The sequence below is a fragment of the Arvicanthis niloticus genome, chromosome 15, assembly GCF_011762505.2.
Source record: "Arvicanthis niloticus isolate mArvNil1 chromosome 15, mArvNil1.pat.X, whole genome shotgun sequence".
NCBI lineage: Eukaryota > Metazoa > Chordata > Mammalia > Rodentia > Muridae > Arvicanthis > Arvicanthis niloticus.
The window spans coordinates 51,766,287-51,792,488 of record NC_047672.1 but is presented as its reverse complement, the minus strand read 5'-3'; the positions used below and the strand labels follow the sequence as shown (position 1 = coordinate 51,792,488).

The window sequence follows — 26,202 nt, the reverse complement described above, 5'->3', positions numbered from 1 at the left end:
TTGTCTACTAGATCTGGGATCTGAGGACCTGAAAGAATGGGATGGACTAGAGTCCAATGCTGTAGATAATCTTGCATCCATTTCACTGTACTTTTATACATGAATGTAACAAAGAAAACAATGATCCAAGGAAGGTTGTTTAAGATCAGAAAAACATAATCAGAAAATCATGATCAGAAAAACATGTAAATAAATTCTAGGCAGCACATATTTAATGTTAACAGAGCAGCCCTTTCCCCGAACTTTCTCAGGACAGACCAACTAAAACACAATTGCCTGGCATGTGCTATAGATTATATCTGGGAAAGCATGAAAGCAAGATAGAAGGCCATATCCAGGTTTAGGGTACACTAACCAGATTGGGTTCTATAGCTATTCCATCCAACAAGAATAAACATGGCTTATAAATTGAATGTAAATATTTGTCACAGGGGTACAAAGTCATATCCAAGAACAATCCAAAGAACAAAAAGCACCTGAGGTAAAAGGCCTTTTTTTCCTGGAGCCTCTCACAGTTCCCCAGGGCATTGGTCATCATGGATCATTCTTTTGACCAGGTTCTAATACAATCCCTGTGTTTGTGTCTTCTTCCCTGACCTGAAGCCTCTTTTAAAGCAGACTCTCAACTACACCACATTTAGTTGTTTAACCTTATATAAAGTAGCTTTAGAATGCTCATCCATTTACTTAGAATCAATAAATGTATTATCTGCTCCAGTTTTTGTGTTTAGCCTTACTGTCCTCTTAAAAATACTCTGTTTTGCTTTACTGAAGTTAGTTCTCTTCTCTCTCATCTGCACCAGCTCAGATGTTCTTTGCAATACAATTCAGCCCAACAGTGACTGTCTGTATTCCACTCTATCCGCCCGCCCCCACCCCTGTGTACTCTGGTTTAGGCACTTTGTGAGTGTGAAAAATACACTATAGCTTTAAGAGTCAGACTTACTGTGCACCTTTTGAGATAAAGCTACACCCCCAACTTCAGCAGTCCCCTGTTCCTCCGCCTCTGTCTTTCTCAATCACTCTCCACCACTGTTCAACTGGGATCTAATTCTTTTCACTTGTAGTTTATCTTTCTTGGCTTTCTTCAGCACAATGTACATACTGTTTGTACAGTTTTATGTGTCCTTCTTTTCACTTATTTATATTTTATCAATCCTATTTTTCTGCACAAAAGGTGGCATGTTATATGCAGTTTTGCTTGTTTTCGTTCATTTAGAACATTACATTTAAAATCAACCCATGTCTGTTCATAGAGATTGACTACACTTCTTTCTATGGCAGCCTCATAGCACCACCTGCACATTGATGATTCTTTTTTGTTTTTAGTTCTCCATCAAAGTTGGGTTCTTGATCAGTCTAAGCAGCAGAGAACTCTTCCTCCCCTTCCCAACTGTGATGGCATGGCCTACCCGAAAACCAACAGCCAGCCCCTGCTGCCACATTCTGAAGACCAATGCATGGTGCCTGAAAGAAAAGTGCCAAAAAGGGCACTGTATCTGCACATGTATCTGCTGTAGCTGGAGTCACATGTGTCTATAGGCTGCCCAGCGTGTGAGCTGTGAACCAAACTCAGGTCAGAGGCCCTGGAAGAACAACACATGGTCTTCACTGCTGAGTCATCTCTCCAGCCCCATGGTTGGGACATAATTTTAACCCCATTCATTATATGATAACATAAGAAATGCACATGAGAAAGTTCTGGTGACAAAATATATTCAGTGAAATAGCTAATTGTGCCTCCTGTCCCTTCTTGACATTATAAAAAGCAAAAACCAAAACCAAAATAAACAAACAACCCCCTACCCAAAACAAAAACAAACAAACAAACAAGGACATAAAATAACCAAGGAAATCAAGTAAAAATTAACCCCTAATCAAAAATCCCAAGATATAAGGTTCAAAGAATGTTTATAATTGAGCAAATGAAAAGCATGTCTGCATTCATGGATGATTCAGTTAAAAAAAAAAAAAAATCCTCCTAATCTGATACTTGCTTTGAAAAGAGCCTAAATAAATCAACGAATGGTAAAACTAGGAGAGACCTTCTCCCCATCTGACATAATAAAGACACACCCCTAAGTAGTTCCTGAACTTATTAAGTGATATGCTAAGGGGAAATATCCTGCTGTTTCCCACTATTGGCTCAATAGTATACATAAACCATACTTACAACATATTCTCTTTTGATAAAGCACAATTGCTTTAGACAGGTCCAAACAGGTTCTCTGAATTGAGTGGAACAGCTGCAAGGAAACACAAGACAACGCTGTGAGACAGACAACAGTGCAAGGAAGATATATGGGCCAGTGAGTATAAAGGTGCACGGGAGAACAACAGCACAATACTCCCTTTTCCTGCGGGAGACACACATGTCTAAGTGTATTTGGTGCCATACGTACTGAATCAATGCCCTTAAATCTGGACTCACTGAATCTGTTCATCTCTATGATCTCTGATAAGTTCTACAGAATAGTTACTTCCCCCAGACTCTTGAAGTAACAAATGAAAAACTAAACTTCAGGGAAGGGCCCAACTAGAGGGCCTGGCATACCAGAGATCCAATATTCATTCTAACCCAGTGCAGGCTAAGTGTCATATTTAAGTGATGACATTAACTTACTTTATGAACCCAGTATCTTTTACCACATATGTAAGCAACTGGATAAAGCAAACACAAATCAACCAGCTGGATGTTATCTATTTAGAAGACATCTGTTGAAATGGTGTAAGCCTAAGAACAAACATCACCACCTATTTCCTAACAATATTATAAAATACACAGGGAGACAATCTCATGCTAGACTATGGGCATGATGAAGAAAACCAGGGAGAAAGCAGGAGAACTACACTGAAAAGAATCTAACTAAACCTGAGCTCATGGTCATTGTGATGGTTAATCTTGGTTGTCAACCTGACTACATCTGGGATCAACTAAACCCCAAGCTGCTGGCCACACCTGAGGAACATTCTTGACTAGATCATCTGAGTTGAGCACCCTAAACCTGGTGCCATACTTTCTGGCAACATAAAAGGACATGGGTGAAGAAAATTTTTGCTTTTCCCTGTTTGCCCTCACATTCATGAGTAATTTCATCTAAACTACACTCCTTTGCTGGTGTCAAACCCATTTCTTCATGATTCTAATGTAGACTGAAGACCAGCCGAGACAGACGGCCTAGTGGGCTGAACAACTACTGGATTGTTGATCTTTCCCCTTAGAGAAGCCATTGTAGAACTAGCCAGACCACAACTAGGTAAATAATTGCAAACCACTCTAATAAACCCCCCTTTTAAATATACACTCATTCTGTTAGTTCTGTTCCCTTTAGGGAAGCCCAACTGATAGAGTAAGCCTGTTCTTTCCCTCAGAAACTGAGCTCATTCTTGAAAAATAGAAGAGATGCTTTAGTTTGGAGAGCAAATGTCTCCCTAAAGCTCCATGCTAAAGGCTGGTGGTCTGCCTGTAGGAAGTGGCAGGACCTTTAAGGAGCAGAGCCTAGTGGGAGGAAGTGCACTCACAGAGGACATGGCCTTGAAGAGCTGTTATACAGTAAAGAAGTTTCTTCTGCCAGGCACTTTTGTCACGATAAGCTACCTCATCATACCACTAAAAGCAATGGGACTGAGTGACCCTGAACCAAAAATAAACTGGCTTCTCCCTGTAACTCTACAATAGCTTTCTGCAGTAACAGAAAGCCAACTAATTTGATAGACTTCATATTTTCTCAAACCCCTGTCCATGAACTCAGAGACCAAGGCAGGTATCAATTACAAAAGCTGACAAACATCTTGTCTCTGTGGAGCCACTCAATGAGGCAAGCCAAGGCCTTTCCTCTTCCTGTGGTTTACTGGCTGTGCTAACGTGAAAATATGTCTTGGTATCATAAAGCACTTCGATCTTTGAGTAAAAACAGATGAACTTTTCATAATACATATGACCAAATTAATGAAGAAACAAATTTACTTATTTAATTACATCCTTAACCTGTTTAGAAAAAAAAAGTGTGTGGTGTGTGTTTGTATGCGTGTGTGTGTGTGTGTGTGTGTGTGGTGTGTTTGTATGTGTGTGTGTGTGTATATATGGTGTGTGCGTGTATGGGGTGTGTGTGCGTGTGTGTGCATGTGTGTGTGATGTGTGTGTGTGTGGTGTGTAGGTAGAGATCAGAAGACAACTTTAGGAGTCAGCTCTTCCCTTGTGCAATGGGTTCTGGGGATCACACTTCAGTTGTCAGGCTTGTACAGTAAGCACTTCTACTCACTGAACCATCACAATGGCTCACACCTTTATCATATGAGACAATGTGCCCTCTCACTGACTAGCCAGGCCAGCCAGTCCATGTGACTTAATTGTTGCACATGCATATTTACATGTGTGTTTGTGCGCACGCACATGTGCACATGCATGTACACACACACACACACTCTGCCATGTCTTGATTTACATGAGTGCTGAAGGTATAAACTTAGATCCCACATGTTTGTGCACCAAACATTTCCACAGCCCCAAATCTAATTATTAATCAAGCTTGGTATGGGGACTTATTTTCTGGGCCAGCAGAGTAAATTAGTCGGTCATACAGTATAAGAGCACTCCATAATAGTTTGCCTACAATTCTCATGTTCTACTGATCGACCTATTCTCTCTATGAACATCTGTACCTATATTAACATTTTTGCAACAGAAATCCCTTGGGTGGACAAAACACTAAGTCCAGATATGCTGGATGCATAGACTATGATGGTGGCTTCTTAGATGGACACATAGGTACATCCATAAAAATGCTGCTGCAAGGACCTCCAGGTAAATATGTTTAAGATAGTAGTAAGTTAAATTAAATATTAAGTTACTATATCATTGAGATAGGTTCTTGCTGTGAAGCCCAATCAGGCACAATCCTCCTGCTTCAACCTCCTGGGATTACAAGACTATCATTATGCCAAGCTTAAATTACTTTTTGGATAAATGTTTGTATTTACTAGATTTAAAAAAAAAAAAAAAAAAAACCAGCTCTGAGATATAAAAAGCAGACTCAGCTTAGAATGGCTTAAACTGCATTTACAATACAAATATTATCAGAAAGACATTTCCTCTTTCTACCCTGTTCCATGGCGAACCTCTTCTGAAGCAGCTCCCCATCGGCTTCTAGTTCACAATTTCCAGAGGTAGAAGAGAATGGGCTGAGAACTGAGACTGTTTGTAGTAATATATAGCAACTATTTACATAGTCGTTCAGTTTGAAACTGTGCCTGGGACAGGCTGGGGACACGGTGGTGATTAAGGGCTAACATGGAATTTGACCTCTTAGTGGCGAGGAGGCAGGCAAACAAACTTACACCTGAGGTTTTTTCCATGGGCTGCACATCAGAGGATTTAGCCTGCCTCATAGTGCATTACCCACCAGAGGGATTTTTGCTGCAGAAGTAAAGGCCACGTGGCAGCAAGTAGCTGGTCTGTGGGTAGACAGCCAGGGACTTCACTTTTAGGCGGTGAGAACTATGAGATCAAGTCAGTCAAAGAAAGATATAGGAAAAAGTGTCCAGGCAGACCATGGAAATAGCTTTGGTAAGCCTGAACTAGCTGGTTATACTGAGAGATCTGAGAAAAGACCTTAGTGTCTGGAACGTGGTGTGAGTAGTGTAAGAATGGGAGAAAAGAGAAAAGAGAAGAGGGAAGAGGGAGGAAGAGGGAAGAGAAGAGAAGAGAAGAGAAGAGAAGAGAAGAGAAGAGAAGAGAAGAGAAGAGAAGAGAAGAGAAGAGAAACCCAGGGGAAGGAGGCAGGTATGTCAGGAGCTTTCAGGAAGTAGACTGCCAAGATATGACAAGCACTCAGTCAATACTATCCATTACTGGAATCATATCTAATCTAACCCCCACAGTAGCTGGAACAAGAAAGAATTCTTGTTACAGAAGCAACAGTAGCTCAGATCTCACTGTGCAGGGCAGGGCATCTATGGTCTCAAGGCCAGCCCATCTCTCATAACAAACCTTAGAAAGCTCTGCCTAGATCTGCCTCTGCCCTCAGATTCACAGAATGAGTCATATTCTTTCACACAAAAGACCATCCTGTATAACTGACAGCTACCCTGTATGTGCCCTTAGCCCTTTGATAATGTTTGAAGACTCTTGAAAAGGCTTGGAAATCTTGAACCTTTAATTGTAGCCTCATTAATGTTTAGTTCATTAACTTTATCTGCTGTAGTAAACTTTGAGATCCTATAGACTATCATCCGTGGAACACACTATCCTACTCGGGCCCAGTCACTCACAGAACTGATGTTTGCTTTTAACATGGAATGAAAACTAAAACCAAAAATGTTCAGCAAGACAATGATGCAGCAGGCCTTCTGTTCATTATACTAACCCAGTAATCAACTGGATATTAATACCTTTGCTACATAGATTAACTACATAATTGCTTAGTTAATTCATTCTGGAATTTTCCATGGGTTAGTACCAGTATTCCCAGAATCTACTTTGCAGGTCATTTTGTTTGTTGTTAACCAAACGTTTGCCTGGCTTTAGTGTTCAACTGTGGTTTCTGAGATGTAATGAGTAGATCTTTGATTGTGCTTAGAATTTCAACAAACGCTTACTTGAACTTACCATATGTCATGCATTTCAATCTAGTGCCTGAAAACACAACACATTAAGAGAGGCATGCAGGGAGAATTTGTAGATTAAAAAATATGCTAGTGTTCAACTGACCTGATTCTAGGTGTTTCTCAGGAAGGTCTTGCCTCTTTGAAGGTGCCTTTGCTGAGCCTAAGAGCTCTGAAGAACTTACCTCTAGCTTGGCATCCAGGTCTGCATCAGAAGCAACAACATGTTCATCTTCCTTCTTCCCTGTGGCTTTGATAAAGGCCTGCTTCGTTTCCCAATATTTTTGTTGCATCTTATTGACAACTGACTTATCTTGAGCAAACCGGTCCTGTAACTCCCAGGAATAACTGTTAAGAACAGTACAGAGATATCTTACTCATGACTTTCAAGGATTGAGATATTATACTACAAAGTATTTTAGCTAGATATAATGTTCTAATGTACATTTACATTATTGATAAACATATAAATGCTCTTTATGGGGTTATTATGCCATGAAAAAACAATGAATTGTAACTTACTCCACAATTTTAAAAGTTAGAGTGAGAAAATTCTGAATCTTTTAAAGAATTTTACTGAATATTAAATTTGGAGTAGAAGCTGAGGGAACAGCCAACCAGTGACTGTCCCAACATGAGTCCCATCCCATGTGAGAGAGCCAATCCCAGACACTATGCAGATACTCTGTATGCTTGTAGACAGGAGCCTAGCATAACTGTCTCATGAGAGGCTTCATCCAGCAGCATATGGAGATAGATTCAGAACTCCACAGCAAAACATCAGGCTGAGCTTAGGTGTCTTGTGGAAGAGTGTGGGACAGAACTGAGGAAGAGGCATCAAGGACACCACAAGAAGACCTACAGTGTCAACTAACCTGGGCCCACAGGGGCTCACAGAGACTGAGCCACCAACTAGGAAGCATGCAGGAGCTAGACCTAGGCCCCTACACATTTGTAGCAGATGTGCAGCTTGGTCTTCATGTGAAGCAGGGACTGTCTTGGTCTCTGTTCCTTGTCATTAGATCTCCTTCCCCCTACCTAGACTGCCTGCTTGGGCCTCGTTGGGAGAGGATGTGCCTGGGACTAGATGCCCCAGGGTGGAGTGGTATTCAAGGGTGTCTCTCCCTTCCCTGAGGGAAAGAGGAAGGGGCAATAGGGGGAAGGATTTATAAGGATGGAACTAAGAGGAGAGGAAGGAGAGGGCTGTGATCCAGATATAAAATGAATAAAAAATAAATTATTAAAAAAATTAATTCTGTTACTAAAAATTATTCTACAAAAAATAAACCCCAAAAATGAATGTTTAAGAAAATCAAGACATTGTATATCAACAAGAATGTATATGTACATCTTAGTTTGGACATACTCCTTCTGGGGGTACAAAGAGTGATGTCTAAGAAGCCAGCTAACTAGCTCAGGCAGCCCAGTTAGTCAAAGATAAGGGCAGACAGCAGCACATCTCTCCACACCTCCATTATGCTGCAGTGGGGTGACAGCGGAAGAGCAGATAAGGGGCTGAAAAATAGCATGTCTAAAATCTGCTACAGAAGCATCTGAAACTGTCAGACTCCAAGTCGGGGAGAAGAATGGTGGCTGGGTCGGGGAAAGGGAAACGTGGAGAATGGCTAATCAAGTCAGGCGGTTTCAGTTATGCTGAATGAGTAAGTTCTGGAGATCTGCTACCCCTGGACTTGTAGTTAACAATACCGATTGTGCACTTCAAAACTTTCTTAAGAGTGTAGACGTACTATTAACTGTTCTTGGAACAATAGAGGCAAAAAAAAAAAAATTAAATTCTGCAATCTGTTACAGATCTCTGAGTGTTAAAAACTAAATTCTTCAGCATAAATGTTGAAAATATAGATAGGAAGCCATTCCTTAGAAAGACTGTAATAAAAAGCAAATAAAAATATGTAAAGGAGAATGAGAATCACAATTGAGAATGACACTGGATTCTATTAAAGTGATCAGCGTGCCCGGATACTGAGGAGGTTTGTTGTTTCCGCTGCACCGCTTCTCTTTGCTGTCTGCATCCCACTGGGTTCACGTCCAACTACAAAGGTCCACACAGGATCCCTAAAAACCCTTCCTCCTCCCACTCTGGCCCATCCCCCCACATTAGGCGTGTCAGGCTGATGTTTCAAAGCAGGAGTTGCTTTATAACATTGTAGCAAAGTGCCTGTATCTCAGACTTGATTTATATTCATTATTTGTACGTTCGTCATGTTTCCTTATAATGTCAGTTCACATGTTTGGATTTAAAAAGTCAGAAAAAAAAAACCTGTCTGATAATGTCCCGAAGGAAACTCATCTTCAGTGAGAGAGGTAGGATTACGTGAGTGTGGTATGGTTTACTTCTTATCTTTCTTCGTCAGCTCAGAGATTTATTTCGATTTCATATTAGAGAAAATAAGATGAAACATTTATACCAGCATGAAAAGGGTGACATTTCTACATGATATGCACAATTAAAAGACTGGAAGGATCTAGCTCAAGTAGGAGATTATTTCAGGGAAATGAGATCCTAAAAAATGAGGTATTGGATGGACTTCATATTGGATCTTTCTTTCTTTCTTTTTCTTTTTGCTCAATGATCATAGATCAACAGGGGAAAAAAAGCTCCATTTGGAGCAGACAAGATGAGGGTGCTGTAGAAATCTAGTAAACACCCATCATTTAACAAATGGGAACCTCAGGTTTCAAAACGCTAAGGATCTTACTCAAAGTCACCTAGAATGAAAAAAACAAGCTCTCGCAATGAATCTTCAACAAGCCCCAAGGCTGAGCACTGAAAGGGCTTACCTACATCTTGGGACATTCCAGCTTCCAAATGGCTAACGACTTGAGTGTGCCAGGACATGGCAGTCACTGTAAGCGTGATGGATGGAGCCCAGTGAGTGGACATAACGCAGCAAGATGCAAGGACTATAATAAAACTATCTGGCAACCACTGGATGAATGTCCAATGAGAAGGCTCAAGGGCATAAAATACCATAGCCACTTTTTAATTATTTTTTTTTTAAAAACTTACTATGTTTTAAGATAAAAAAGTCTTTAGAAGTTTTAAGTATGATAGTATAGAGGACTTTGAGCCTGGTATTTTTCTTGGTAAGAAGAGAAGAATTGAAAAACATATTTTATAAAGCTATTTTAACATATAAAAATAAAACTATTGTTTTTTTCATGACACAAATTAAAGAGAGTGAAATTTGACAGCATTCAAGTTGTTTGGTGAGTCACAGATTCACCATGTTAAGACATAACAATTAAAGGACTTCTAAGAGGCTTACATGCTGCTTAGATGTCTTACAGGCATGTACTCGAGAGCTAGCATGAATACCACGTCCAACTGTGATTGACTTCTGAATGTTCACAAGTGCTGAAGCAGTGTCTACAATTTAATGAAACTGAATAGTGCGCGACTGTGTAACTATTCTTTAGCCACCCTACATAACACTGTACTCTGCCTCCAACAGTGGAAGTCATTAAACAAGATAGTAGCAAAAAATGCATCAAGCCATTAGGTTATATGAAATGATAGTAAAAAAATATTATTCTTAGATTCCTAAGAGAAGGTTTATATCCAAATGGGTTTCTTAGAAAATACAAATGACATGACTATAATACTTTTGTTACTTGGTTTTTATTCCACATTTAGCAGGGATATTGAAACAAGCTATATTAACACTGGGTAGTGAGCAGCTGGTTATTTACAGCTAAAGTCACTTGATTGTTCCATTCCATCCTCATTTACTGAGCACAAACGATACAGTTTGCATTTGGCATCATCCAAGGTAGAAAAAGGCAACAAATCCCTTACCATTTGTGTCCTGACATCTTTTCTTCTCTTTTCTACTGCTAATGATTTGAGAAGGGGCAGAGAGAAAGCATGACAGGATATGTTATATTAAACCTGAAATAAAAGAAACATATTGAACAGTTATAAACTACATTGCAACTGTACGTTAATTTGAGAAACTATTTCCAGTGTATCTCAGATCCAGTTGCAATGATAGGGACCAAATACTATTCTACAGTAATGTCAAGTATTGGTGTCAAAAATGGCTCAGCTGAGCAACACTAAAGTAAATATCCTGTGAACGAATGAAGCTTAGGAAATGCATAGGCAGGATGATGGTTTTAAGAGCAGGTTTCATAAGACTATATCAAATGTGTTGTCATTTGTACAAAGCTTAAAATAATGAGATAATACCACGTATCATTGACATATGCCAATATCGTATATTTTTAAAGGTATGCTTCAAAATCTTTAGTACTCATCTTTTTTTTTTTTTTTAAATAAAACATAGCGTTGTTTGAAAAAGAACAACCACCACCAAATAAATGGGTCCAGCTGTCATGAGGCCAGAATTTGGAATATGGACTTGCACCAACAGTGCATGTTAAAATGTTAAAATCAAAATCAAAATTCTTAAATACATACATACACACACACACACACAAAACAGAGGACATTGAGGATAAATTTTCTACTTGTACCATCTGGGTTCTGTAGATCTAACTCAGGTTGTTAGATGGGTAGCAAGAACCATAACCTGCCAAGCTTTCTTAGTGGTCCAGTCTTATTGTCCTCTTTTAATTAATTTTAAGCTAACATTACTTAAACTGATACATGAAACATAAAAATTATACTTTCTAATGGAGTGCACATGCTGTTGTATAGGGAGGGTGCGGGATATGGTTTGAGAGGGATGCAGAGTGCTTTCAGTTGTACGTGGACCATCCTTATTGCTTAAGGTGCATGGTGAGTGCTACCATCTTATGCCTCTTTATTACACATGAGTCATTTCATACTCGAGTTCTTAAAGAGATCAATTAGCGCTGCAAAACCAAAAACAGACAAAAATTAAAAACCACCCCCCAAAGACTCAGTGGGATAGAACTGGATTCTAAGAGGGTGGGGGTGGGTGATATATATATAAAGCCAGCAATGTATTTTCAATTCTTTAGAACATGGCAGTTGCCTATGTCTTTGTCCCACTTTACTTGATGACCTCATGGCTCTTTTTAGGTGGGGCCCAGAGGCAAACCTCTCTGGATGCTCAACAGTAGTTCAACTTCCCTGGGAGTTCCTGAGAAAGAAAGGGCCTCTGGCCCAACAGAAGACCTCTGGCTGCCAAGTATGCATTTAGTATGGGTGCCAACACTCTAGATGCCCTTCAGATCAACTGATACTATAATTAGGCTGGGGTGGTGGCCAGCACCCTTAAAATCATAGGGGGTTTTTGTTTATTTTGAGTTGTTGTTACTTTTTTTTCCCCCTTTAGAAATGTTTTAAGAGTATGGGATTGAGTATGTAAATTCTTGGTATCAGGTATTGGAATAAGAAGGAAGAACAGACTTTTCCTAGTATCTGAAATGACAGCAACCCATTGATACCTCTTTCCTCTTCCTCATGGAGGGCATCCAGCTATTGAGACAAGTTGCCTCAGGAAGAACACTTAAGGTACGTGCACTTTGTGGTCATTCTGTGTATTCACAGAATAGCTACACATTCAAACTCTCTTATCTAAACACACACACACATACACAGGCACACACACACACACATGCTCACTCCCTCCAAGGGTATATTCACTTAATACTCTCAACAAAAATTACTATAAAATGCTACAAAAAATGAAATTATTATATTCTTTCACTGAGTTTGGTTTACCATGCACTGTTAAGGGAATTAGTACTTTTTTGATTATTTTTTGTTATTAGAGTAAAACATTTTTCATCTCATTTTTGTGGTGTGTATTTGCAGGTGTGTGTGCATTAATGCGTATGCATGTATGTGTGAACATCATTTGTCAGGAGATGTCCACCTGGTTGTATGAATCAGTATTTCTCACTGAGACCTGAGGATCACAAGAGAACCCCTAGTCTTTATCTCTCCAGAGCTGGGATTACAAACATATGCCTCCATTTCTGACATTTTATGTGGGTCCTGGGATCAAACTTACATCCTTGTGGGCTGAGATAACATTTCCATTTTTTTTACATGTACATGACAGTATATTGTAGGACATTGCTACATAACAAATCTCTAAAATATTTTATCTTGCATGACTGAAACCTCATCCCCACCAAACTGGCAACTCATCATCAGCCCCTGTCTGCCCCTGGCAATTACTATTAAACTTTCTGATTGTGAATTTGATAACTTTAGATACCTGGTTATAAGGGTGACAGTGCAGTATTTGTGTTTCGTGATTGGCTTCTTTCACTTTACACAATGTCCTGTAGCGTGATAGAGTCCAATCTTCCCTCCCCTTCAAAATGGAGTAACAGTCCATTGCATGCACTGCTGACAGGTTGCTCCCCCACTTAGCTACTATAAATACTGATGCAATCAACATATATATCATACCTCTCCTCAAGACTCTTCTATCGTATAAATATGATTTACAATCATAAGTGGGATAGCTAACTCATATGGTGTTTTTTTGTTTTGTCTCTTTTTGAATCTTTTACAGTAGTTTCTACAGGTCCAGTGTCTGCACAGAAAACTACTCCAGCAGCACATCTGCCCCAAGTTTTCCACATCCCAGGACCACTTTCTCCAGAGGCCACACTATTAAGCACTAGCTGACAGCTCCTATGGTTTTAATTTGCATTCCCCTGATTATCAGTGATGATGAGCATCTTTCTGTAGCTTTGCTGACAATTTGTTTCTTTTTGTTAGAAGGTCCATTCAAACCTTTCTCCATTTCAGAATCGAACACTTTTTATCGAGTTCTTTGAACATTACAGCTCTACAGTTTGCAAGCGTTTTTTTGTTTTTGTTTTTGTTTTTTTTTGTTTTGTTTGTTTGTTTGTTTTTTGTTTTTTTTTCCTATTCCATAGATGGTCTTTAATTCTGCTTCTGTTGATTGATTGCTTTGCTGTGACATTTTTGATTGATTTTGATAGTAAACTATCTATCCACTTTAGTTCTTTATAACAACAACAAATATCATTGAGTGAACTGCCTCTTCTATACAGACTCTCTGGATGTTTCCAGATTACACATCACATGGCAGTGTTCCCCAGTAGGGTTGCCAAGCCACTGCACTGAGCTGCTCTAGAGTGAACTCTAGATTCTGAGGCTCCTCCCTGCTGAACTAGAGTTTCTGAGAGAGGGTCTGGAGGCTCATAGTTACAACAAAGTTTACATATTAATGTGATTTCTAAACATACTGAAGTCTAAGAACCATGGCTAAATGCAAGGACAACCATTCAGGAAGTGGGTCTTTCTTGAACCAATGTGGCAGGGAGCAATAAAACCATGGGTAAACAAATAGGTAAACCATGCAGGTATATCTAAATATCTCATGCTAAAGCAGCTACAGTCCGAGTCTGCATCTCTTTCTACACATGTTCAGACACCACACACCCAAGACAACTAATGAGTGTCTTAGGATTTCTAGCCCTAACCTATCCCATCTTGCCATACCATTTTCTAAACTAACAGTACCATTTTCATTAGTTAAAAAAAATCATTGTGGGGCTGATGATATGTCTCAAGAAGTATAAATGCTTGCCTGACATCCCGAGTCTGATCCCCAGAACTGACACAAAGAATCAACTTTACAAAGTTGTCAACTGGCCTCTATACACACCCATGCCTGTGTCCTGCTCTCTCATATACCCACACCAATAATAATAATAGACAAAATAACATTAAAACCATCGTAACGTTTCACCCTTTCATTTCTGCTCAATAGTTTAGCTAAGCAAACATTACTATGAAACAGTAATAACCACAAAAGAGGCATTGCCTTTGACATGAAATGATTTGACATCTACATTTGCTCTGCCCAATAAAAAAGAAAATCACTCTTAGCTACAATGTAGTTTAAAGTGATCTGATAGCCATAGTTAAAGAAGTCAAAAGTAATAGTGAAACTTAAATTTGTTATTTAACCTAACATCTCTAAAAATACAATTGGAAAAAGTAATCAATATAAAAAATTTCAGGATATAGTTCATATTCATATTTTGCACTAAGTCCAAGATATGCTGTATATTTTACCCACACATTAAATTTCAATTGAGGCTGGCCACATTAAATACTCAACAGCCTCCTGGGATTAGGGAGCACAGTATTAGAGAGTGTACAATTAATAGTAAAGACAGATGTAAAAACATACTTCGGAGAATCAGAAGATATTTGAATTTGAACAGGCTCATAGGATAGGACCAAAAAGCTGCATACAGTTGTCAACAGCATCAAGTTGATCACAGACTTTAGGTGTCATGAAGACAAGGCACCAGTATCTCAACTGGCATACCTTGCCATAAAGAATATCTGTGTTTTTCTCTCAAGGAAGGCAAAGCAGTTCACCAATGATGGTGGTGATGATGGTGATGGTGGTGGTGAGGAAGAAGAAGAAGAAGAAGAAGAAGAAGAAGAAGAAGAAGAAGAAGAAGAAGAAGAAGAAGAAGAAGAAGAAGAAGAAGAAGAAGAAGGAGGGGAGGAAGAGGAGGAGGAGGAGGAGGAGGAGGAGGAGGAGGAGGAGGAGGAGGAGGAGGAGGAGGAGGAGGAGGAGGAGAGATCTTATTCAAATGCTCTAAGAGTTAATAATGAAGTGTAAGTTTTAACTATAGTAAAACAATCCTAGAAAGGTAGTAATGATATCCTAGGCAGTTGGTTCTTGCTCTAGAACGGAGGTAAAAGTGAGGGATGCCTTTCTGCTCAGAGGTTAGCACCTGCCACATGGATGCTGCTAAGACAACTGACCCAACCCCCTTGGATTTTCTGAGATGCACCTTTACAGGGTTGCAGTATGTTTGCCTCACTGCCCAAGAGACATGGAAGAGAGGAGCTGAGCTAGTGAGCTATATGGCTACTTAGCCAAGACCCGAAGAATTAGTGGTTATGGTCTGGCAAATAGTGCATGTGTATGAAGGGAAAGACATAAACAAAATTTTCTGCAATAGAATTATATAGTGGTGTATGTAACCAGCCATAAGCAGCTGTGCCGTTTTAAAATTTTGTTTCTTTCCTAAGCCCAAACTTACTACATGTTCAGCAATCACTTTATAAAACTCAACCGTACCTAACTTCTTGAGTTAGTTAGAACCACTAGTTGCTTTCAAATGATCTGAGTTAAGCCTACTTTGAGTCTACTTCTCTGGTGTGTAACTTTGAATGAATGTCAGTCATAATACAGACATTATGGAATGAAGGCTCTTCCCCCCTTTTTGAACTGAGGACACATGAACCAGAAAAAAACTAAAGCCAGAGAAAATTAACCAGCCTGGGTATGCAATGCTGGTCCCTGGGCTTGTAAGCATTAGAAAAATATCAGGCGGTCTAGGTATCAAAGTAAAATAGAACTGAGTGTCTGCAATTCCTTTGGTAGAGTATGTTTTCAATTCGTTTATCCTACACATGTATCTCTTGTCATTAGCCTGTATGTCAATAATGAATTTTATAAATTCTTGTAGCTAGAAGTGTGTTTGAAGTATAAATATTAAACTAGATATTAAGAACGGTGAAAAATATGTAACAGTTTCTTCAAGCATAATTAATTGCATTTCTGTTTTTAAAATCTTGGCTCATCAGATGGTGTCTTCACATGATTGGGAGGGGGAGTGAGCTATGGAGGATGGGAAGCTGAATTAACCTGCCATCTTTGCACAGGCTAAACTAACAATGACGGTTTTGACTAGATTTAGTGAGTGTTTTTCTCTCCCCTCAAATCACAGGGCTACCCTTCAGATTTCCATAAGGTTACAACTACTTGAACACTTCAGTAGCTTCTATTTCTGGGTTTATGTTCCCTGAAATGTTGTTTTGACATTTCATAAATTCACAAGTAAATGTGAGGCAGGATCATGCCTTAATTTTGTGAGTCAGAAAATCTTCCATGAGGAAAACAGACTTCTGACCTTATTCGAAGCAGCTAAGAGATGGCTGAGTTTCTATTAACCTTTACAGATGCAAGTCACTCCTAAAGTTGTATTTCATGTTAATGAGGGTCTTAGTATATTTAAAAATAATCCTTTTCTTCACATATTAAATTAACTCAAGCATTAGTATACAGGGCATAATTAACATTAATGATTCCACAAAACATTAAAACCACCCTCCCCCCCAAAAATATATTTTAATGCTTCCTAAAATGCTATCAGTAAAAGCTGGAACATCCATGACGACACCAAAAATGTGTGCCTCTCCAAATCTCTTTACCTATGTGGCTTTACCCACCATGGGTAAAAAGTAACCAGGCAACCTGACACAAGGATTCCCTCTTTCACAGAAGTCTAGAGATAGGAAACAGCACATCTTCTGTTTTGAGATGAGGTAACTCATCTAAGTTGATGTTCAAGGTCAGATTTACAAGAAGGAACACTGGAAAATGGTAAAAATAAACCAGAAAATTCAAGTTGCTCTCTACAGGCCTCACTCCTCTTCCCTGCTGCAGCCCTGCTTTCAATGGCTGGCCCTAAGTAAATTCTTTATTACAGAAAGCATAGCAGCCATATCAGGGGGCTGACATTTGCAGACAATAACCATGAAGGAAATCTGTAAGTGTGAACCATGTAAGATGGCATATCAGTCAACTGTGACACTAGAAACAGGGAAAGAGCAAGGAGTTGGCCTTTGCTGATAAAAATGTAATTGCTGAAGCAGAGAGGGAGAGGATTTGCAGTATAAATTATATCTGCCTTTGACTTTATCAGTTTATATGACTTTCAAATGCTAATTCAAGCATGACATACAGATTTTAATCTGTACTTATGGTGGTGTTTTGTCCAAAACAGTAACCTGAGAAGGTGAAATGTCAAGGTGACAAATAAAGAACACTCTAGCAAGAAACACACATGTCCAAATAAACTTCTGTACAGAAACACACCTTTCAAATGTCAGCAAGAGGAATCGCTAAATGCCTGAGCCAGATGATATTCTTAGGTTGCATTTCAATTGAGAGTCAAATATAAAATTTGGAAGGCTCTTGCATGTTACTGTAAAACATGAAAACCAAGTCTAAATTTTTTAATGAAAAAATAATCTATGATAAGCTAATTTTATCATGTAAGACTGTTCAATGTTGCAGCCACTGGCAAATAAACATTGAAAATACAGCTAGTCAGAATTCAGATGTGCAGTCTGTGTAAAACTCACAGGTTGTTTCAAAGACTTAAGAAAACAAAACAAAACAAAAAGAGCCAAACACTGCAAAGTATCTCCTTAATGAATCTCTTTTTATGTTTATACAAATCATTTGTAGTTCACTTACATATCTATATGTATTTAAATTTTATAAAATTGTATTTTATACTGCCATTGCCTTTATACAATAAATAAAACAAATATTAAATGGAATATACCATACATATTTAAATATATGGATAATTTATATTTAATTGTAGTCTATGTATGTGTTATATATTTTTATATATCATGCTGAAATATTTTTATGTATTGAGTAATATAAAATAAAAGCTCATTTCATCTGCTTTTTTAGTGTTTTAAATTAAGAATACTTTATAACAACTAGACTGCTTCAAATCCTATCTGTATGTCTACCATAGTATTTCTATTGGACAGCCTTGGTCTAAGGCATTAGGCAAATCAGCAAAGAGATTAGGCCACTAATATTCCATGTTAAATACATGATACCTTCCTTTAATCCATTTTCTTCCTAAAATTGGAGATTTTAGTTGATCACAGATAACATTTAAAAATATATACTCATATATGCCAATCTTAAATGACTTAACCTACAAAATTATCATCCACCCCATTTTCCTAACTTCTCCTGAAAGGCCCAGTCTGTCTGCTGTCTATCTGTCTGTCAATCAATCAATCAATCAATCAATCAATCAAACTTTCTGGTTCACATAAGATCTGTACAAGTTATAGAGCAGACAGGGCTACTAAAAGACCATCAAAAGTGAAAAGATATTTGGGAGGCCAAGGCAGGAAGATAGGTAGTTCAAGATCAGTCTGTGCTACTGTGTGAGACTCTATCTCCAAATTAAAAACCACAAAAGTGGGCTGGGAGATGTAGTGTCACGGTAAAGTGCTTGCCCAGCATATGAGAGGCTCTAAGGTTCAATCTGTGTTTTTAAAAAGTATAAGAGGCATACCTTTCTATACCTGATTCTCTCTCTTTACATACCTACAAATACGAATATAAAATAGATACAGGTTTACAGATGAAAATACACAGAGATATATTCCATGAGGAAAACGGAGTGGTTAACATAGTAGAAAGAACAAGACTGTGGCTACAGGGACCACAATGATATAAAAGCCTTTGAAAGTGGTTAGGATGTCTCTGACTGTAGGCTCTTGAAGCTGAGAACTACAGAGGCTGGATAGATCATTTAGCCTAGCCTCCTGTTTCCACAGATAAGGGAACTGAGGCTCATGGCTGAAGGAAATTTCCCAAGGCACAGAGTAAGCGTCTTTCATTAGACATAGACAGCTGAAGTAAACACACACCAGGATGCGGTTTATAAGATGTCAATGCTGTGCAGAGGGCCCTGTAAACAAGCCACCACAGCTCCTCTCTCTGGAAACAGCACATATTCCAGGACTTTCCTTGGTTAAATTGTGGCAACAAAACCTTGTTTGAGGTTAGGGTGGCTTATGAGCAAGGAATGAAAATCTTGAGAGTCAGCAACAGAGAAAGAGAAAACAGTATTTGGGGGTATCCCTATTAACTGGGCCATCTGGTTAATGCTATTTGAGAACCAATGCTTGATATCTATCCCTGTTTCTTTCTACTTTCTCAGTGAATACACTCCTGAGATTAAGTAATATGGAAGCCCAAGGCTCATGCTGGCTGCTTGAACAGGAATCTGGAAGGACAGGTCAGTGTGTGTATACTTGGTAGGGCTAGCCCAGTTATAATAACAAGGAAGTTGCATGAAGCCTTCAGGTCAGCAGGACAGAGGAGAGAAGCAGGAAACAGGAAGGAGGGATAGTCTGGCACCAACACATATGTTTTACTGTGATGCTGCTCAGGGCAAGGCCGAGAGAGAGCACTGGATGAGAAGACTCCTGGCCTCAGGGAACAGCAAGTGGAAAAAAGCTCCCCAGGGGAATGAGAGGTGGTCTCCGCTCCTGTACACAGGGAACTTGCACTGGATAGCTTCTGTTACAGTGTCTGCTCTCTGTGTGTACTGCTCACTTCTATAAAACCATGCAGCACCATGTGGTCTTAATGACTGTGCTTCTCTATCTGCTCACTAAGAGGCACAGTGAGCCCCAGCCTCTCTGACTTTGGCCACCTAGTGTTCTTTCCATTTCAAATTAGTTCACAATGCCTTGCTTTCAGCTCTCTGTTCATATTCAATTCCCTCCAACCACAATATCATTCCCTTCCTTCTATCCATTTCTTGGAGAACCACTGAAGGACTCCTCAAGAAAACAACCCCCCGCCCCTTGCTAAACCATCCTGGTAGCCATCTTCCTCTGTGCCCACATCTCAAATATCACTATGTCTACGCAAAGCCCCGCCTTAGCTGTCTTACAACATTCTTTCCTTGTTCTATTGAGATGATTTCCTATATTTCCGCTTTTTATCACCAGCTATATGCCAATGACTTTCACAATTAAGCATTTCTCCAGCATATGAGGGCCACATCATCATCTCCATCTCTGTCTCCCCGCTTCTACCTCCCTTAAAGTGAGCTTTACTACTGAGCTGCATCCTTCCTCTCTGAGACTTCATACAGAAGTCCCATAAGCTGTTCTAACTCAGTAAATCTAAAACCCAATCTTCCCTCTTTCCATCTCCACCCAGTCTCTAAACTGGCCACCAGCACTACCTCCACCAGGTGGCCTAACTTGAGAAGCCGCCATCTCTCTCGTTTTAGCCTCCATGTTGTGTCCATTTCTTCTCCTCCGGCATGTGGCATGTCTTTTCCCTTTCTCTCCACACAGACAGGCCTCAGTCTAGAACCTGGGAGGCAGCACTATTCATCCGTGTCTGCCCGCTCCATTCTCTTACACTATTTTCTGCATGATTTCTGTAAGATGCACATTCGATCTGCTGCTTGTTCTTCAACTCAAAACGCATTCATCACTGTCTCTTGACACTAGTGAAACTCTGAACCTCTTGGCAAAACCACAAGACTCCTTTTCCTCAGCTTGTGCTGCACGTCACTAAGACTTGCTGCTCCTGGCCATTTAGGACAGCCAGAGCTTCCTGGAATATACCCTGAGAGCTGCAAAATCCTACCTTTAGGACAGCTGACTAACTTACAACTTACAGTCCTAGAATCTCCTCAAATGCCACCTCCTCAAAGAATTTCCCTCAACCCAACACATGCCTTCCACTCCATTTCCTTAGGGATCTCCCCATCCTTGTACTTCCATTTAACTGACTCATGGTAGGAATACCCCTGTACTTCATTGTTCTTCTGCATGAGCTGGTTCCATTTGTGTCTCCTGCTGGTCCCTTGAGAGCCGGAACCTTCAACTTCACCTTTGTTTCTCTATCACCAAGCACAGCACCAGGAAGCACTGGACAAAAGGTTTATGTTGTAGGCAGTCACTAACTGAGCGTGTTATGCGTGAGGAGCATCTAATACAATGGTTTCATCTTCAGGATATGATCAAGGAGAGGCCATTCCATTCCCATTTTGCAAGCAAAGAAATCAAACAAATTTTACAAATAATTAGAAAGTAATTTCCTCTTTGGCCAATAACTGGTAAGCTCAAGCCAGGTTTGGACTTCTGATTTCCTGTTTTTAATGACTCCACATTAGGCTAGGTTGAAATGAGGTTGGCTCACGAGGCTAAAACACAGTCTGAGATAACCACTGGTTCAGGTGCTGTTGGTCTGCGGCCACTACAGTGCAACAATACAAACAATACTTTCAAATGATGCCGAACTCACTCACTCACTATTAGGACTTCTACCAATAAGGGAAAACGGGCACCGCTTCTCAGGACTGGCAGACTGCTCTCTGGCTAAGGATGCCCACCCCGAAAACATCCACATAGACGGCTAGATTTCTTCTCACATCGAGTCCGAACACTATTACGTTTCAAGCACTATTAAGCATGTTCTAATCTGGGAACAGAGAAGTGAAAGGCAGCAACAGTGAAGAGAGTAAGCAGTGATATGAATGTTTAATGTGCATGCTGCTGGATGGCTTCTCCTGCTATGCTCACCTTCCAGAACTCTTGGACCTTTCTGCTCTTCAATAGACACGGTCATAACAGTTAGTATTATTTGTATGGTCAGTTATTCTTTGGTTTCCACTCCACAGCACTCTACTGCATTTAGTTGTTGAGGTTTTTACTTTCAATCCCTCTGTTGGTAATTTCATGTATTTTGGCTAATTACATCCTAAAATCGACACCTGCAAGGCCCTTTATTTCTAGCGCCTTTTAAATACCCAACTTCTATTCCCCACTGATACCTCCAACGCTTTCACAACTACGCACATAACTGAGACTGATTGTGAGTTTACACTGATAAGCACATTTAATCTTCCCGGCTCACACATTATCTTCCTTTCCAAGTTTCCATGGCTACTCCAAGTTAGGTACTCACAAGAGATTCAGAGCCAGGGGCCGCAAACATGAGAACAGGCAGCACTTCTCTTTCTGGTCTGAGTTACCTCATTCAGTATACCATTTTCTACTGCCATCCGCTTACCTAAAACCTTCATGATTTCATTTTCCTGTACAGCTCAATAAAATCCAACGGTGTACATGGACCACGTTTTCATGATCTATTCATCAGCTGAAGGAAATGTAGGTTGGTTCCATTTTCTAGCTGCTGTGACTAGAGCAGCTGTGGGCATATCTGAGCACATGTCTCTTCAGTAGGATGCCCAGTTCTCTGGGCATGTGCCAAGGAATAGTAAATCTGGGCCATACAGTACATTTATTTTTAGACTTCTGAGAATTCTTCTCACTGATTTTCTAAGTGCCTGCACCAGTTTACGATCCACCAACAGTGAATGAGGGTCTTCTTTTCCCCACATCCTAGTCGGCATTTACTGTCAATGGTGTTCCTGATCTTAGCCATTCTAATGGAGGTAAGACAGAATATCAAAGTAGTTTTAAGATGTGTGTCCCCAAGAATGTACATTCTTTTGAGATCTTTCTCAGGCTTTCTTTTTTTTTTTTTTTTTTAGTTCTTCTTTTGAGAACTCTATATATTATATTATATATGAATTGCTTCTTTTGACTATTTTGAATTCTTTATATATTCTGGATATTAATCCTCTATTAAATGAATAGCTGGAAAAGATTCCCTCCCACTTCGTGGTCATGAAACCTAGAGAAGAGCCCACAACCAGCACTTTTCTAAGCCAGTATAATTCCTAACTGCATGCTAAATACTTATCCTTATTCCTACAGACAAGTGTAGCTCTCAAATCTAATCAAGAAAGCTTCTTTTGCCACAGATGGAGACCATTACAGAAACCTAAAGCTGACCAAAATGCTGAGAACAACTTGCTCTGGGATGTTCAGCCCCAAATGACAAATCTGTAACACAACACCCTACACCTGAGGTTCAGGAAACACCATGGGGGATGGGGTGGAAAGGTTTTACAAGCCAGAGGACCAGGATGTCTCCTACAAAATTATGTCTTTTATGATTTATTACAGGGAAGCCACATTCATGAAATCTCAACAATATGGTGGAAGCCTAAACAAGACCCAAACAATGACAACATCAGGTGACAAGCCAGTGTGGATAGGGGATATCTCACATGGCCCTACCTTTAGATGAAGAGTTACAGGGAATTAATGAGAAAGAGAGAGAGAGAGAGAGAGAGAGAGAGAGAGAGAGAGAGAGAGAGAGAGACTGACTTAGTTTTTCTCAGTCCCCTGGTTGGTTATCCAGTATCACGTGGTCATCTCTAAATACATACAAGCAAGTCTAAATGGTTTCAGATTAATATATATATAATATATATTAGATATATCTATATATAATATAGATTACATAGATTAGATGTATATTATATTTATATAATATAGATATATAGATAGATATAATATATAGATATATAATATTTATACATATATTATATGTGTGTGTATATACCATCATAACTTAAAAGAAAATTAGAGTATGCCAGGACGTGGGAGGAGTTGAGATAGGAGTTAGACAGGGAGTAAGTATGATCAAAATACATCATATGAATTTTGATTTCTCAAAGAATTAATACAAATATCTCATTAGAGAAAGTCAACTTAGAGGATAAAGAGCATGGCAGAGCAGGGCTTCTCACCTCATGGTATCCAGGAAGCAGACAGAGTGAGGGACCAGAAAAGAGGCAGGACCTGATACGTGTGCAATCTTGAAAGGTATGCCCCCACTGGATCACCTCTTCCACTCAGATCCTTCCACTACTGCCTTCAGATTATGGGTCCATTGGTCAACTAATCCATGGATAAGGTTAGAGCTCTCATGATCCAATCTGTTCCCTAAACCCCATCTTTGAACACTATATTGGTGACCAAGTCTTTAGCATGTGAGCCTTTGGGAGAGATTTCTTCACAGGCCCCAACCCTGCTGGAACTGACATTCAAAGCCCGTGAGTTCTCTGGACTCTTCCTCAGTTCTAGATGTGGTTATGGAATGAAACACAATGGTCCAAGAACCAAGAAAAGTTAGAAATAAAAGGTTTTGCCTCTATCAGCTGTGGGGTGTGAGGTCATATTAGGCAGATTCTAGATGAGCATGCAGGGTAATTAGGCTCATAAACTGTAATCTATCTTCTTCCTTTGATTGCACATCTCTGTACCTGATAATCATGAGACATCAGTGAGCACTGTCCAGCCCTATTGTTTCTGCATATTTTTAGGCTTCCGGCTGCCAGTGTCACTCAGTACAGTGGGGACATGTTCCCTGGTTCGGATGATCTATCAGCTTCCCCACCCTCTCCTGTGGGTTTCTGTAACACAGAGTTCATATTCAACGTGAGTTTACTCTACTAGATCTTGTAACAGTTGTCACACATACCCTTCCACTGATAAAGCTGTTCCTACCTGAAGAAAACAATGTACTTGTATCATCTGATACACTGAAAATGGTTACATTGAAGATTTTCTACTGGGGAAAAGATTTAATGTACTTTTCATAAGTTTAGACACAGAAATAAAGATGCTAGGCACCACAGCAGTTGGACTGACACTTGGGTCTACCAGATGGTGGAAAGGTTATAAAATCATAGGCAATTCCCAGCCAGTGTGGTTAGCTTTCAGCGGAGGATCAAGGGTCAGTGATCTAATCTCAGGTTCTTCCACTTCTTACATGTAGCAGAACTCTGTAGTTTAACTGCTATGTTTTCTTAAGATTCATTTTTAATAACATTGAACCATTTTCCTAAGTAATAAGAAATGATATTATAAAATAACAGCTCCTGCAATCTAAACACATGAATGGGCTAACACCAAACATGTTTGAGAGACTAGAGATCACAGACTTGCTTTGACCCTATAGTAATCTCTACAAAGATGTTTTATAAATAAAAGCTGATAGAACCTCTATGGCTGTTCCCTGAGAGGTTCTACCAGCAATTGACCAATATAAATGCAAATATTCACAGCCAACCATGGGACCCCAATGGAAGAGCTAGGGGAAGGACTGAAGGAGCTGAAGGGGATTGCAACCCCATAGGAAGAACAGTATCAGCTAATGGATCACCCAGAGCTTACAGGAACTAAACCACCAACCAAAGAGTATACATGGAGACAGTCAGGACTCCAGATACATATGTAGCAGAGGATGGCCTTATCTGACATCAATGGGAGAGGAGGGAGGCTTGATGCCCCAGCATAGGGGGATGCTAGAGCAGTAAGGCAGGAGTGGGTGAGTGGTTGGAGGAGCACCCTCACAGAGGCAAAGGTGGGCGGGGAGAGGATGGGGAGTTTGTGGAGGGGTAACCTGGAAGGGGAATATCTTCTGAAATGTAAAGGAATAAAATGATTACTAAAAATAAACAAATACATACAAATAAAAGCCGAGACCTAAAAGGAAAACAGAAGCAATTTGGATTTGGCAGTGAGATGGCTGGGGCGGTCAAAGGCACTTGTGGTACAAGGCTGGCAACCTGAATTGAACACCTAGAACACCAAGGCCACAAAGTTACTCTCTGTCCTTCACATGTGGGGCATGCAAGTATGTTCACACATCATGCACAAACACATGTGTATATATTTGTGTGTGTGTGTGTGTGTGTGTGTGTGTGTGTGTGTTGAATAAAGGGTGAGAAACATTTTGGGGCGTGAATTTGGTAATCATGTCTTATTTTATTCCTTAACTTCTGAGCGGTCAAGATGTTAGATTTAAACTAGAGGACCATGGAGGCCAATTTGAGAGACTGCCGAAATAAACACTCACACATGCAGTAAGTTATCGCTTAAAGGACCATCATGGTCAGCAAATACCCCATGTGACTTCATTCAGAACCATTTTCAAACCAGCTGGTGATGTCTTTTCCAGGTCCATGGAATGTTTAGTTAGCGCCTATTCAGGTTGATGGATAAACCCTTCCTTATGCTATATTCAATGCTATCTAAAAATGGAGAATATAGTCTCCTTTCTAATCTTAATGCCTCCCCACAAAGAAACCCCCCAAACGCCATTTGCCAACATTATGGGTATGGTGCGTTAATGG

The 26,202-nt window shown here is 39.8% G+C and overlaps 1 protein-coding gene across 4 annotated transcripts in view; it reads right to left on the bottom strand.

Annotated features, from left to right (window-relative positions):
* Ica1 (islet cell autoantigen 1) overlaps nucleotides 1-26,202 on the bottom strand; it is a 133,862-nt gene that overhangs the window by 106,375 nt on the left and 1,285 nt on the right. For all 4 annotated transcript variants that reach the window (XM_076913697.1, XM_076913698.1, XM_034519135.2 and 1 more), the window contains exons 2-4: nucleotides 10,424-10,516; nucleotides 6,789-6,951; nucleotides 2,174-2,246 (exon numbers count right to left, since the gene is read on the bottom strand). In XM_076913697.1, the coding sequence (XP_076769812.1) occupies nucleotides 2,174-2,246; nucleotides 6,789-6,951; nucleotides 10,424-10,440 (253 nt within the window). In that variant the 5' untranslated portion in view covers nucleotides 10,441-10,516. The remainder of the gene's footprint in view (nucleotides 1-2,173; nucleotides 2,247-6,788; nucleotides 6,952-10,423; nucleotides 10,517-26,202) is intronic.